Here is a 15364-nt window from a genome sequence, read left to right as displayed (position 1 = left end):
TAACATTACATCAATCAATAATACATCAATTCTAACATATAAAGTGTGTTGTTCTCATTATAATGGATTCAATGGGTGTTTCTTGAGAGTGAGACAGTTTGAGAAGTTAGAGGGGAGTAGAGAAGGAAGAGATGTCCGTCTAGGAGAGATACAAATTGGAAAGTGACCCTCTGATCATTTTTGGTAGTTTGTTTTGTGTTTTGGAAGGAAAAGGAATAGCAGGTCGTTTGAGTTAAGGAGTTGAGCAATCTTTCTCCTTGTACTATATGTACTTGTTATATATGCACACTTACAAGATGAATTGAGCTCAGGAGGTTTAGGCCATCTGTTTATCCAGTTTGAGTTTCGTCAGTAAATGTGAAATCCTGTTTATTCTGCATATACTTGGGTGGCACCCCTTCTATCTCCTTTCTAGTTATTACTCGTTTATCAATTAAAGTATATTAAGATTTTACTGCATAGATCAGGAGGAAAGCTCAACAACATTTTATTTAGTTGACCTATAATAAATGGGACAAGGTTTGTTACTAGAGGTTCAAAGTATTCAAGAATTGCATAAACTTCTGAAAGCATTCATAAAGTTATGAAAACTTTATAAAAAAAAAATTCATATCTGAAAGTATAACTTTTAGTTGATCTGATAAAAAAGCTCCTTGTCAGGAAAGTGTAATAATTTTTGCACTTAGCCCTGGAAATTTCAGACCCACCAAAAGCTTTTCATAACTAGATAGCTACGTAATGAGGAAATCATGAAAGCATATGTGTTTTAAAAAAATAAATGTCTCACATTGAAACCAGATGAAAACTCAACTGCATTACACCACATAACCACAGAAACAAACATGAGTTTGTGTTGGAAAAGACAAAGAAAGAGAAGACAAGAAGTTCTTTTGATGGGGATTTGACAAATAAACAAAGAAACCCACCAAACCATTACCTTCAAATTCCTGGTTTTAATGTAACTGTGTCATTAAGGAGTGTGCCAAGTATTAATTCATTGGATATGCACACAAGCAACAATTAAAGTCAGGTACTACTGACCTTTGTCTGCTTTAACAAATTACTTGTGGGATAAGTTGTAGGAGACACATGAGAGGGAACATCAACATGTTCCAGGTTTTCACCTGGAGAACGTTTCATATACCCTTCTAGCTTCTGATCTTTAGCCTGCCCATTCATTTTTAGCTCATTGAAGTTCTCAAAGAATTTATCAATAGTGACTGCCTTTCTTGCAAGCGTTGCAGGCATATTCTCTAGCGGATTCAATGGCATGCAATCAATATCCTGAAACAATTAAAGTACCATGGCACTCAAGGGAAAGAACAAACCAAATGGAAGAAAGAAAAAGAAGGTTCTGCACACAAAGATCTGTCATTAAACTGAAAAATAAAACATGTGTTTACCTATATTTTACTATCACAGTTTGGTAAGATAATAAAGGTAAAAAATTTAAATCATATTGAAAAAGGATACACGACAAGGGTCCCTCCAATACACTATTTGCACAGCACAAAACTTTTCTCTTAGCATTACTGAGAGAAATGGAGGTGCCACTTGATAAGAAGACATATTTTGGGCAAGGAGAGGAAAAGGCAAATGAACAGATTTTTAAGTTTTGATAGGAATTTCAGTATTGTTAAATCACCTTTCTCATAACAAATAAACTATATATATACAAAATCAATATATGCATGTTTCGAAATAAACCTCAACCATACGTAATTCATATAAGATGCCATAAATGATGTTAGTTAAAATGTGGCACCTGGACAAATTCAACCCCTAGCTCCGGTTGGTCAAACTGAACCCGACACCTGGTATGATCAACTGTTAACACATTTCCATCATGAATCTCTCTTGTTCTTGGATGAAAGGCTATAACACGTTGGCCAACTGATAAAGGCCTTGCAAGATCTGTTGGAAGTCCTTCTCTGGTACCTGTTCGAAGTTCAGCATAATGTGTTCTAACAGAATCACGGTATTGATTAAGCTTCTCCTTTTCTTCCTTTAAAAATTGTTCAGAAAACCTCCGTGGTTTGCCAAGGGAACTGAATCAACAAACAAATGCAAACTTTTCAGTATCAGACAATTTATCAGTATCTATCCAGGCTCTTTCTAAGCCTAGTATAATTGTATAAAGTGCATACTACTAAGAATAGAAATTCAATGCAATATTACATAGCCCACCACGCCTCCACTGGGATGGGTTTGGTGGAGCTTCTAATCATACTAGCAGCAGTTTATCTAACTTGCTTAAAGGAGGTACCAGGATAGACAGAAAACCACCCCTGATACGCACACCATATAATATGTACATGCGAGTGACTCGCCATTTTACCCGACAAACTTGTAGACCACCTTTCCCCACTAAAGCATCACAACTATGTATGCTAATCAAACAGCGTGTGTGGTTTTCTCTAAGGCCATGTGGTACCTGAGTTTGGAAAGGTTCTTCTTTCAGTGTGATCATTTCATTGAAAAGCCAAGTGCAAAAGCTTGAAGACAATCAAATGGAAAAAACTTGGGCCACAAAATCCACCCTACAGCCTATCCCTGTCCCGCATCAAGCTTGGAAACTTTTTTTTTTCTTCCCATGGCAGGTGTTGCCATTCCTACATACTACACAAGCAGTGGAAAGTAAATACCTTCTTATGACACCCCATTCAACACGCGTTAATCTTGGAACATGGCCCAATCCAACATGATTCAAGTACTCCACAAACTCCCTTTTAGCAAACCATGGGTAATCAACAGCACTGTAGAACCACTCGAAAGCACACCATCTCCTTAAACGACTGTTTGATAGGCAATTAGAAAGCTTCTCCTGCATTTAAAATCACACATGAATAAACTAAAACTTTTAAAGGCACCGAAGTTCATGAAAAATTGTACAAATGATGACCTTAAGATTGAGTGCTCCATCATGGAAAGAAGGAACTGGTAAATTAAGTTTGTGGTCATTCAATTCTGAGAACTTCAAATCTTTCAGATTCTGTGGTTTCTGTAGCTCCATCTTACGCCTGCTCCTTACTTTCGTAGGTAAGTTAACCTGGTTTGCCATGGGAACCTGTACAGTTGATAGAGCTGAATCATCCTTTTCCCCTCTCAGGTCAGTACTTGAAGAAGAATGCTCTGAATGTCTGACCAATTTCCCTTGTTTTTGCTGTGAATTACTATAGCAAGAGCGTTTACCCTTGCTAATTAACTTCTTCCCCACATCTCTAGCCTACAACCAAAGTGCAAGACTAAAATATTATAATCAATGGTATAAACTGGAGGCAATAGATAAATAAAATTAAAAAACAGAAACGAAGAAAAAGGAGAGAAAAAATAAAGTAAACAAGAAGGGATTAGATAGCAATAATTTCTTACCTCAGGAAAAAAAATGGAAAAGGAGCAGGAGAATGAGAATGCATGTTAATATGTACATATATATATTTGGTAACTTATAATGAATGCTGTAAACATAAAACAAGGCCAGAAATTATGCAAAAGAAGAGCAACCACCAATATGGGTGGAAGAAATAACCATCCTTCTTAGCATTTTTGTTAAAAGAACTGTCTGATTTGGCTGTTGGTTACAAGTTAATTAATAATTTAACGCATAGTTGTCAAATCCATAATCATATTGTCAAACAAAATCCTAATCATGAGAAAAACATGAATCGACTGAATAGAGAATTGTAACATTTGGCACAAAACTACATACATAAATAAAAAGATGTTGAACACTTGTATATATAAAAATAAAAACTAAATTGATTTTAGAACATGTCATTTAAGAGTTGTTATATTAGACACATTGCCTTTATAGTCAGAGATGTGAGTCCAAATCCCAGCAACCACAAACTATTTAAAAAATATAATATATTCTCTCGCGCCGTTCAAAAAATGTACCCAGAAGCCATAAATACAATAGAATAAGAATAAGTGCGTACGAACCTTGTAAGATAAATTGATAGAGAGAGAATAAATTGTATGTATTATGATTGATTTATTGAATGTTATATATTACAAATGGTGAGGGGCTCCTTATATAGGAGAAAATACAATCCTTACAGGCAATGGACAATGATGGCTCATGATGGAAAGTGAAGCACTAGCACCTAAAGGCACCGAAAGGGAGGCTCACTATCTACTAATATATTATATACTCTAACAGCCCCCCTCAAACTCAAGGAGGATAGGTACAAACCGACTTGAGTTTGGAAAGGAACAAAACGTGAAAATAAACTAATACATAAATAAAAGAGGATAGTAGACACTGTATGGTCGTGTCAGACCGTTGGTGAAGACACGGTATGGTCGTGTCGGACCATGGTAGCAGGACAGTTTACGGGGTCATGCCGGACCGATGTAGAAGCTGACCGGAATCAATGTCGGGACAGTTTATGGGGTCATGCCGGACCGATGTAGAAGCTGACCGGAATCAATGTCGGGACAGTTTACGGGGTCATGCCGGACCGATGTAGAAGCTGACCGGAATCAATGTCGGGACAGTTTATAGGGTCATGCCGGACCGATGTAGAAGCTGACCGGAATCAATGTCGGGACAGTTTACGGGGTCATGCCAGACCGATGTAGATGCTAACCGGAATCAATGTCGAGACAGTTTATGGGGTCATGCCGGACCGATGTAGAAGCTAACCGGAAGCAATGTCGGGACAGTTTATGGGGTCATGTCGGACCGATGTAGAAGATTGTGGTGGTGCACCAAGGGGGCGACTTAGGGAGTGCGCCATGGGATGGCTTGGGTGGTTCCCATAGTATATAACCATGCTCATTAGCTTGGGTGGTTCGCATGGTGTGTAACCATGCTCACCATGATATATGTATAACCCCCCCTCAAACTCAAATAGGTGTGAAGATAGAAACCTATTTGAGGTTGAAACAAAGGGATTAATAAAGTGGAGTAAAACAGCTCAACACAGAGTGAAGATGTGAAAAAAAAAAAATGATAGAAAGGGTTTTTGTTGTTTTTTTTTTTTTTGTCGGTTGTGGTGTAAAATTGTGATCGGGGTTGATCCCCAATATGAATAAAACAAGGTGGTTGTGAATGGTGAAGGATTTTTTTTTTTTTTTTTTCAATGAAGAAACTATGCGTCAAAATAAAGTGGGGGTTAATGCCCAGCAAAAGGAAATGATGTGGAAAGACAAAGGAAATGATGTGGGGAAGATGGATGTTGCAAAATAAAGGTGGGGGTACATGCGGGACAGGCCCACGTGCATGTCGTGAGAATGAAAATTCAAAGGTGAGTGGAGTAGATGATTATCACTGAAAATTCAAAAATAGTGGAGTAGAGGATGGGTCTCAGCAATACCAAAAGTAGTGGAGACAGCATAATGCAATAAAGAATGTGATGATGGGTTGTGTAAGTCTTGGATGGGCTGTGGGATCAGACAGCTGCCTATACACTTTGGTTTGAAAAAAAAAAAAAAAACAAATGGCGAATTTTTGAAAAACCGGTGGTAGTTTCTGAATCTGTGGACTGGTATGTTTGGGCATAATATATTATAATAGTCTTCATTTATTCTAGCTGGCAAGGATGCGAGCCGAGCCCTAGCCAAGATGAGCAAGAACGAGGAAGACGTCTGTGCCTCTCTCGATGGCCTTTCGGAGAAGGAGATCGGCGTTCTCAAATTCGGGTGAATCTTTGAGGGTCTTGGATAGATTATCTGATTTGGGTGTGAATCGATTGAAGCCCGATTTGGTTGCTTGTGCTGCTTTAAAGCAGCTCTATGATTTGGGCTACTCGCCCATGGAATTTCGTGCGCATGTCCCAATGGGAGGAAGAAGAAGACGCCATTTTTGGAGTAGAAGCTTGTGAGAGTAGTTCGATTTGGTTGTTGTTGGTTCCTTCTCAGTTTTGCCTTCAAATCTGTAGTTCCTACATTAGATGTGGTTGAAGCAGTTGGAACTGAATTCGAAGGAGCTACAAATGTGGACCCAAATTTGAAAAATGGGAGCCGCTGGAAATGACGGTGCTGCAGCAGAGTGGACGGACTGCTATTGGAGGCAGTGACCGTGATGATAGATCTATGTTGTAACAAAGCTGCAGCAAGAAATAGTGATGGTTCACGGCAGCAAGAAATGTGGCAGCGGAATGAAGATATGTGTAGAGGTCCGGCGGGCGGCCAAGGCGAGGCTGCCGCCCGCCGGTGAAGCAGAATTACTAGCTTCTTAACCTTGCTCTGATACCATGTAAGATAAATTGATAGAGAGAGAATAAATTGTATGTATTATGATTGATTTATTGAATGTTATATATTACAAATAGTGAGGGGCTCCTTATATAGGAGAAAATACAATCCTCACAGACAATGGACAATGATGGCTCATGATGGAAAGTGAAGCACTAGCACCTAAAGGCACCGAAAGGGAGGCTCACTATCTACTAATATATTATATACTCTAACAAACCTTTTATTTTAAAACGTAACACACTTTAAAAGGTATGTATGCTTATTGTTCAAATAAGTTTTAAAAACTTTAAAAATATATATATATATATATATTGTGGAACCTGTTGGGTCTGACTGACTTGACCTATATCATATTAAATCATGTGTGTTTCACCAAAATAACAATAGATAATGCATAGGTGTAAGTTACTTTAGCAATATCCTTCTATGATGTATTTTGCCATTTTTTTTAAGGGGAAAAAAATGACGAAAAAAAAGAAGTAAATAAAATGTTGGGTAAAGAAGTACGGGTGAGTCAAAATCTGTCAAACCTAACAGTTCCAAGAATCACATGAATCATGCAATTCACCATTGAACCTATACCAAAATAGATTCTCCTATATATTCGTATTGATCTATGCATAAATTGTGAATCATAAGATTGTAATAACAAAGAATAAATATAAAATGACATCAAAGACTGGCATTCACACGCATATAGTCAGTATTACAGTATGTATCATGAAAATGAATCAATATATGCAAGTGTCACTTAGCCTGCTAGTCTCCAGATGGTTGTGCAGGAGAATGGGATTGAATTCTGCTAACATCAAAAAGGCATTACGGGGAGGGATGGAGGTTTATTCCTTGTTATGTAGCCTATTCTCAACCTTTAATCCAAAAAAGGAATTACATGAATTTGCACAAAATGTGTGCAGTACAATTATAAAGGGAAAAGAACAAATGAATGAACACACAAATATGGAAACAGCTATCCTATGTCAAATCTGAACTAGGACAGCATTCTGCCATTTTTTTTTTATTTTCCAGTAGCTCCCCTTTGTTATTTGCGGATAGATAGTAACTTCCAAATATATCCGTATATGCTAAACACATGGAAATAAAGCTTAAAAAAGTAACAATTCCAATGCTTTATTCATATAAGTTCATAAACCTTTTAGATTCATTAACACTGATAACTGTAAGATTGAGCAAAATAAATTAGATAAAAACACTTCAATGACCTCAAGGATAATACTCTAAAATCGGTGCATAAATTCAATAACTTCATTTCCCATGCTAATCACTAAAAAATGAGCTAATAAATTTTTTAGAACACCAAAATTGTCCATGGGTTCAAATCATTCAAGCTACAGGTGAAGCACTTGTGTTAAAGTTATGAATCATGCTAACAATAGCCCAATGGGTTTACCAACACAAATTCCTAAGCACTTTACATATTTTTAAACACTTTACACACATTCCCCTGCACTTTTCTCACACACATTGAGGCTAATGAGAGCCCTTTAGCATTTTCATAAAATCAATGATGCTAGGGCTTAAATAAATAAATAAATAATTTGTCGATAAATAAAGAGTATATTAGGGCTTAAATAATAATAATGAACTCTCATCGGTTTGCCATTGTTCCAGAAACAATTTCAATAAAAACATGAAGTGGGAGAATCATGTTACAAGAACGTCATAACGTTCATCCAGTCAAGAAGCAGGATACAAGAAGCTCCTTTTTATAACAAAAAACTGATTTGATTCCATGAAAACATTGAAAGTGTACATCCAAGAAAGTTTCCAAGAGAGAGAGAGAGAGAGAGAACAAACCTCGAGCTCCTGAGATTCACTCGGATGAGAATCAATATGAGCTTCAGTTTTTGGAATCTGCACAAGATATGCTGTTAGCATAAGTTCAACATTCATAAATCAGATGAAGGATCCACAATATTAATAATAGAATGATACAAGCAAACTGGTGTTAATTAAACTCAACATGAATCAATATGAGCTTCAGTTTTTGGAATCTGCACAAGATATGCTGTTAGCATAAGCTCAACATTCATAAATCAGATGAAGGATCCACAATATTAATAATAGAATGATACAAGCAAACTGGTGTTAATTAAACTCAACATGCTTTCTTACTTTAGATGCCGAAGTCTTCTGTTTCTTTCTTGAAAGTCTAGCAGTCGACTGCTGAGGTTCCTCCTTTGCTTCAGGGACAGTACCATCAAGAACTGAAAATTTTCCAATCTTTGATGTTTTAATAGAAGAGGCTCTACATCCCGATACTACTTGATTTCCTTTCGCTTTGACTCCCAAGGATTTAGGTCTGTTCCTTTGATGGGTTGCAGGCACAGTTTCCAGTACCCCATACTTGCCAACAAGATCATCATCTTCGTCTTTGACCTGCAGTGATGACTCTGATACACAAGAAAACAATCAATTAAGGGGGGGCACACAATACTGTCGAGAATGAAAAATGAATAATCGCATGGTACGAAAAAAACAAAATAAATTGAAAGTATGACATCTGTAAAGATTGCCCAAACTTTGACTGAAATCCACTATTCCGTAATTACTCAGAACATGCCAAGAACAATTAACATGAAGACCAGGCATACACACAGAAAAAAAAAAATCAAAATTTAATAAAAAGGAAAAAGAAAAACATGAACATAGACAGGTTTACCAGGATCCAACTTACAATCAACTATTCCATGTAGAAATGATATAATATTCTAGGTGAGAAATTGTAATACAAAGAGATTTTAGGATTTGTTTTTAAGTAACATTATGTTCAGTTACTCTCTGCAGAGTGAAAGCTCTACACCCGTGCCTTGAATACAGCTATATAAGACATAGAGAAGTAACATGGCATGCATATCGTATTGTGAATCAGGAAAAATTTCCCAAATGGATATTGTCCAGCTGGCCACAATTTTTCCGCTTGTGTCCTTACACATGTAATCAACCGAATCTCCTATTTTAACCAACAAATTCCCCAACCAGACAACTATTTGCAGGGAACTAGCCACATCATACGCACTCATTAGTGCCAAAAAGAAATAAGAGCATGCTCTATGTCAACACACTAATTTGATTGATCAGGATAGCCAACATAGTTGACCTATGGTCACTTTCTACCTGAAAAAGAGCAAGCAAGAAATGATAAGAGGGAAGATTGTGAAGGAATAAAATACTCCCTCAAACAATTTTGCAGACAAATCCTCATAGTTAGAGACATGAGTTCACCTTCACCAAGACATCTAATGGGGTTTCGAATTAAGAGAGCAATCTAATTATATTGAAAATAAACCAACCTTGCTATATTATTCGTTTTACTAATAGATATTAGGATTTTACCCTTGAAGTGCTTTTGATTTGACACTTCTTTTCTAGTTTGGTTAGTGATTATCATCATTGGCTCTATATACAACTACGTAACGGAGGATTTTTAAGAGTTAATTATTACTATTATGAAAGACAGTTCTCAATTGCCTTTTCTCATGACCATTCTTCTTCGTCCATTCTTTCAGTAAAGTTTATTCCTGTGCCATACAACAAAGCATACCAGTTAATGTTGTAGATGTTGTAATTGGTGGTCCTACAATTGGTTAGAGCCTGAGAAATTTTTTGATGAGAGAAATCAGAGTTTGGTATGAAATGAAAAGGGTTCAAGTTCCTATAGTAGGCTTCAAAACCTAAGGGTCAATCTTGAATAATTTGTTTATAGGATTGATATTCAAAATTTCAAAGCTCACGACAAATGTTGGGATCAGTTTAATAATCTGGTAACAGTTGCCAAAAAAAACACATACATGATACCAGAGGCGGGCGTAATCCAATTAGTAGACTTGCAATGGCATGCGGTCCATAAAGAACAAATGCAAGCATATGCAAGGCTTTCAAAAAGGGAGGCTAGTGGTGAGTCAACACAGAGTGAAAGTACAATGAGATTTCGGGTGCAACGGAGGAATAGCAACTTGCCTTTAATCATTGTGGTTGTAAAGCATGGTCATTAGACAAGAAAGATTCAACAGATTAAAAGACCATAGAATGAATAATGATTTCCACCAAATTTTTGACTCAAGGTGAAGGCATGATGGATGATGTCTCAAAAGTTTAATTGACATAGCCCACATATAAACCTCATGTCACCAATTACTTGCTTTCTATAATCTCCAAAAACTAAGATCTCAAAATGCATATAAGCTTACCATTTTCAATTGCTGTTGCTGGCATCATCAATGACAAATCAGCCAAAGTTTGCAAGGCGTCAAAGGCAGACCCTTCATCTACACAATGAGAAGTCAACGTCAAAAAGAGTGAATACCATGTTAAATTGTCAATCATTAACAATATGCAAGTTCCAAGTTTGTTTTTGTCATCCCATGAGGCCAAAAACAGTGGTAAAATACACTTACACTCTTTAAACAGTGGCATCACAACAAAACCATGTTTTGCTACAAAATTACTATATTTTAAAAATCTCCCACGAGAATTCACTTCTAGTTCACATATAAATAAATAAATAAAAACAAGAAGAAGAAAACATCCACAAGGCTCAAGATAAAATAAATAAATTTTACTGAAATCATCCAACTCAGTTTACTTTTTTTGTTTCTGTTGTTATCTTACAAGGTGGTTTACTGTATCTGTATCAAAGTAAAAAACAAAAAAGAAATCTCATCACCAGTGGAAACCAAAAAAGAAAGGAAAGGTCCTCAGATCAGTGAATTGCATAGAAAGACAAAATGGTACTTGCTTCAGCAAATTTTACCAAAGCAACTAAGATCCTTACTAGGCATGTGATATCAACAAACTTGAGCTTTTCAGGTATAAATCCTCAAGAAGACAAAGCAAACATGCTTAATCTTATATATATATACTATATTTAATATGCTGGAAATTTGTGTTAATGCATATAATATGATAGTGGTGTTGGTGGTAGATAGTGGCATGTATAGAATATGATAGTGGTGTTGGTGGTAGATAGTGACATGTATAGAATATGATAGTGGTGTTGGTGGTAGATAGTGGCATGTATATAATATGATAGTGGTAGATAGTGGTAATATATAATATGTAAGTGGCATATAATGGGTTATAATGATGTTTGTAATATCTCCTATATAAGGAGTGTCATTTGGTCTTGTAAAATAAGAAGTTTTGAATATAACAGAAATATATTCCTTCTTCCTCATATTTTCGGAGTTCTTCTTCCTCATATTTTCTAAGTTGGTATCAGAGCAACAAAAAACGCAGCAGCCCTAAAACCGTCATAGCCATGTCGGAAGTCACGTCCGAAACCACTTCAACCCCTGCCGCTGCCATTCCGGTGAAAACGTCCAACTCTCACTCTGTCCAAATCACCACCATCCGCCTAAATGGTGATAATTTTCTCCGCTGGTCACAATCTGTCCGGATGTATATCCGTGGGCAAGGAAAGATCGGTTACATCACTGGTGACAAGAAGGCTCCTGCTGTTAATGATCCGCTGTTCGACAGTTGGGACGCTGAAAACTCCATGGTTATGACATGGTTGGTCAATTCTATGGAGGAGGATATAAGCTCTAATTACATGTGCTATCCTACTGCACAAGAATTGTGGGATAATGTTAGTCAGATGTATTCTGACCTAGGAAATCAATCTCAAGTTTTCGAATTAACTTTGAAGTTGGGAGAGATTCGTCAAGGAGATGATTCCGTCACCAAATATTTCAATTCGTTGAAAAGGTTGTGGCAGGATCTTGACATCTTCAACACATACGAATGGAAATCGGTTGACGACTGCAACCACCACAAGAAAACTGTGGAAGACAGCCGTATTTACAAGTTTCTTGCCGGCCTCAACATTGAGTTCGATGAAGTGCGAGGAAGAATTATTGGCAGACCTCCTCTCCCATCCATTGGCGAAGTATTTGCCGAAATCAGAAGAGAAGAGAGCCGAAGGAGCGTCATGCTTAAGAAAAAAGGTACTGGTGAATCAATTGAAATTTCGGCTTTAATTAGCAATGCTGCGGCCAACAAGGCTGCAAATTACAAGCGCAGGTTTGATGATAAGCCACGGGTCTGGTGTGATTTTTGCAACAAGCCTCGCCATACACGCGAAACGTGTTGGAAGATCCATGGCAAACCTGTCAACTGGAAAAGCAGCAAACAAGGAGAGAAGAATCGTGGCTTTCCTACCGCTAATGAAGCCGATTCAGGTCCCTTCAACAAAGAGCAGATTGATCAACTCTTAAAGCTGATAAAATCCAACTCCTCATCCGGTACTCCTAGTGTTTTGTTGGCACAAACAGGTAGAAATCCTAAAGCCTTCTCTTGCCTAAACTTCTCTCCGTGGATCATAGATTCCGGTGCCTCCGATCACATGACTAGTTTTTCCCATTTATTTAGTACCTATTTCCCTTGTTCTGGTCATGACAAAATCAGAATAGCCGATGGTAGTTTTTCACCTATTGCAGGAAAAGGATTTATTAAACTAACTGAGAAAATTAATCTCAATGCTGTTCTTCACGTCCCCAACTTAGCCTGTAACCTTTTGTCTGTCAGTAAACTATCTAAGGATTCTAATTGTCGTGTTACATTTTTTGAATCCCATTGTGAATTTCAGGACCAGAACTCGGGGATGATGATTGGGCGTGCTAGGATGCTTGAAGGTCTTTACTACTTTGATGAAGTACCTGTTAGTAATAAAAAAGCTCAGAGCTTTAATAGTACTAGTTCAATCTCTGTTCGAGAAAAAATAATGCTATGGCACTATAGGCTAGGACATCCTAGTTTTCTTTATCTGAAACATTTATTTCCAGAATTATTTAAAGGGATTGATTGTTCTTCTTTTCATTGTGAAAGTTGCATTTTTGCAAAATTTCATCGCTCTACTTATTTGCCAAAACCTTACCAGACTTCCAAACTTTTTTATTTGATTCATAGTGATGTTTGGGGCCCTTCTAAAATCACTACTCTTTCTGGTAAAAGATGGTTTGTTACATTTATTGATGACCATACCCGCTTATGTTGGATTTATTTGATGAATAAAAAATCTGACGTGAAAAGTTTATTCACAAATTTTTACAATATGATTGAAAACCAATTTCAAACCAAAATTGGTATTTTACATTCTGATAATGGAACAGAATATTTCAATGAGCAGTTGGGTGAGTTTTTGAAAAAAAATGGGATTTTTCATCAATCTACATGTCGGGATACCCCTCAACAAAATGGCATTGCAGAACGAAAAAATAGACATCTACTTGAAGTTGCACGTGCTATAATGTTTTACATGCATGTTCCTAAATATTTATGGGGTGAAGCAATTTTAACAGCCTCTTATTTGATAAACAGGATGCCTACAAAGGTGTTAACATACAAAACACCTTTCGATTGTCTCAAAGCTTTTTTTCCTGACACGAGGTTGTTTTCTAATTTACCCGCCAAAGTTTTTGGATGTACTGCCTATGTTCATGTTCCTAGTCAATTTCGTTCAAAACTTGACCCTCGTGCTATAAAATGTGTTTTTTTGGGTTATTCCTCAAACAAAAAGGGGTATAAGTGTTTCGATCCTCAAACCAAGAAATTTCATGTGAGTATGGATGTGTCATTTGTGGAAACAAAATCCTATTTCCCCAACACTTCTCTTCAGGGGGAGAGAAGTGGAGTAGAAGACCGTTTTTGGGATATTTCTATCCCGCTCCCCAATGTCATTTATCCTACACAAAAACCACATATGTCTGATAATGATCACTTAGGAGAACCAAGTTCTATGGTGCCTAGTCAAGAAGATTCTTGTTTAGGGGGAGAAGTACTACAAAATGATCTAAATCCTGAGCTTCAGGTTTATACTAGGAAGCGATTTCATCTGAAGAATAATGACCTGAATGTCCATCCTAATGACCCGAATGTCCACCCGAGTTCTGGCATCGAAATTTTAGGTAATCCTATTCCTTCTATTTCCGACCTTGATGTTCCTATAGCAATTAGGAAAGGTGTCCGAAATTGCATTAAACATCCTATTGCAAATTACCTCTCCTATCAAAGACTGTCTAAAAACCATAGAGCTTTCACATCTAGGATTTCACACTTGTTTGTTCCAAGAAATATACAGGAAGCATTGGATGATCCGAATTGGAAATTAGCAGTCATGGAGGAGATGAATGCTTTAAGGAGAAGTGGTACTTGGGAGATAGTTGATCTACCCAAAGACAAGAAAACAGTTGGGTGTAAATGGGTGTTTACGATAAAATGTAACGCAGATGGAAGCGTTGAGAGATACAAGGCGAGACTGGTGGCTAAAGGCTTCACTCAAACTTATGGGATCGACTATCAGGAGACGTTTGCTCCTGTTGCTAAAATAAATTCCATCAGAGTACTGTTATCTCTTGCAGTAAATTCAGATTGGCCTCTACATCAACTTGACATTAAGAATGCATTTCTCAATGGTGATCTTGAAGAGGAGGTGTTCATGAGCCTACCGCCGGGATTTGAGCAGAGACTTGGAAGCGACAGAGTATGCAGATTGAACAAGTCATTATACGGACTCAAACAATCACCAAGAGCGTGGTTTGAACGCTTTGGGAAGGCAGTTATCAGTTGTGGCTTCTCGCAGAGTCAAGCAGATCACACAATATTTTATAAACATTCAAAAAATAGTAAAATTGCAATTTTGATTGTTTATGTTGATGACATCATTTTAACTGGTAATGATGAAGCAGAGTTAGCAGCCCTCAAAGAGAAACTCGCAAAAGAATTTCACATTAAGGATCTGGGAGCTCTCAAGTATTTCCTCGGAATGGAATTTGCAAGATCCAAGGAAGGTATATTCGTTAATCAGAGAAAATATGTTCTTGATCTCCTTGGAGAAACAGGTATGCTTGGTTGTAAGATGGTGGAGACTCCGATCGAGCCTAACTTGAAGTTACAAGCTGCTAAGGCTGAAGAAGTCAAAGAGAGGGAACAATATCAGCGACTTGTCGGGAAATTGATTTACTTGTCTCATACGCGGCCTGATATTGCCTTTGCAGTCAGCATGGTAAGTCAGTTCATGCACTCACCAGGGGCAGAGCACTTTGAGGCCGTTTATAAGATCTTAAGATATTTGAAAGGAACTCCAGGGAGAGGCTTACTGTTCAAGAAACATGGACATCTTCAAGTTGAAGTATACACA

The 15364-nt window shown here is 37.3% G+C and overlaps 1 protein-coding gene across 2 annotated transcripts in view; it reads right to left on the bottom strand.

Moving 5' to 3' along the window:
* Positions 1–15364, bottom strand: part of LOC114303100 (protein ALWAYS EARLY 3) — a 35135-nt gene that overhangs the window by 11036 nt on the left and 8735 nt on the right. For both annotated transcript variants that reach the window (XM_028248247.2, XM_028248248.2), the window contains exons 9-15: positions 10416–10493; positions 8341–8618; positions 8023–8079; positions 2903–3226; positions 2646–2824; positions 1766–2048; positions 1042–1284 (exon numbers count right to left, since the gene is read on the bottom strand). In XM_028248247.2, coding sequence (XP_028104048.2) covers positions 1042–1284; positions 1766–2048; positions 2646–2824; positions 2903–3226; positions 8023–8079; positions 8341–8618; positions 10416–10493 — 1442 coding nt within the window. The remainder of the gene's footprint in view (positions 1–1041; positions 1285–1765; positions 2049–2645; positions 2825–2902; positions 3227–8022; positions 8080–8340; positions 8619–10415; positions 10494–15364) is intronic.

Source organism: Camellia sinensis, chromosome 6, assembly GCF_055761805.1.
Source record: "Camellia sinensis isolate YWXY chromosome 6, ASM5576180v1, whole genome shotgun sequence".
Taxonomy (NCBI): Eukaryota; Viridiplantae; Streptophyta; class Magnoliopsida; order Ericales; family Theaceae; genus Camellia; species Camellia sinensis.
This window is presented reverse-complemented; position numbering and strand designations above follow the sequence as displayed.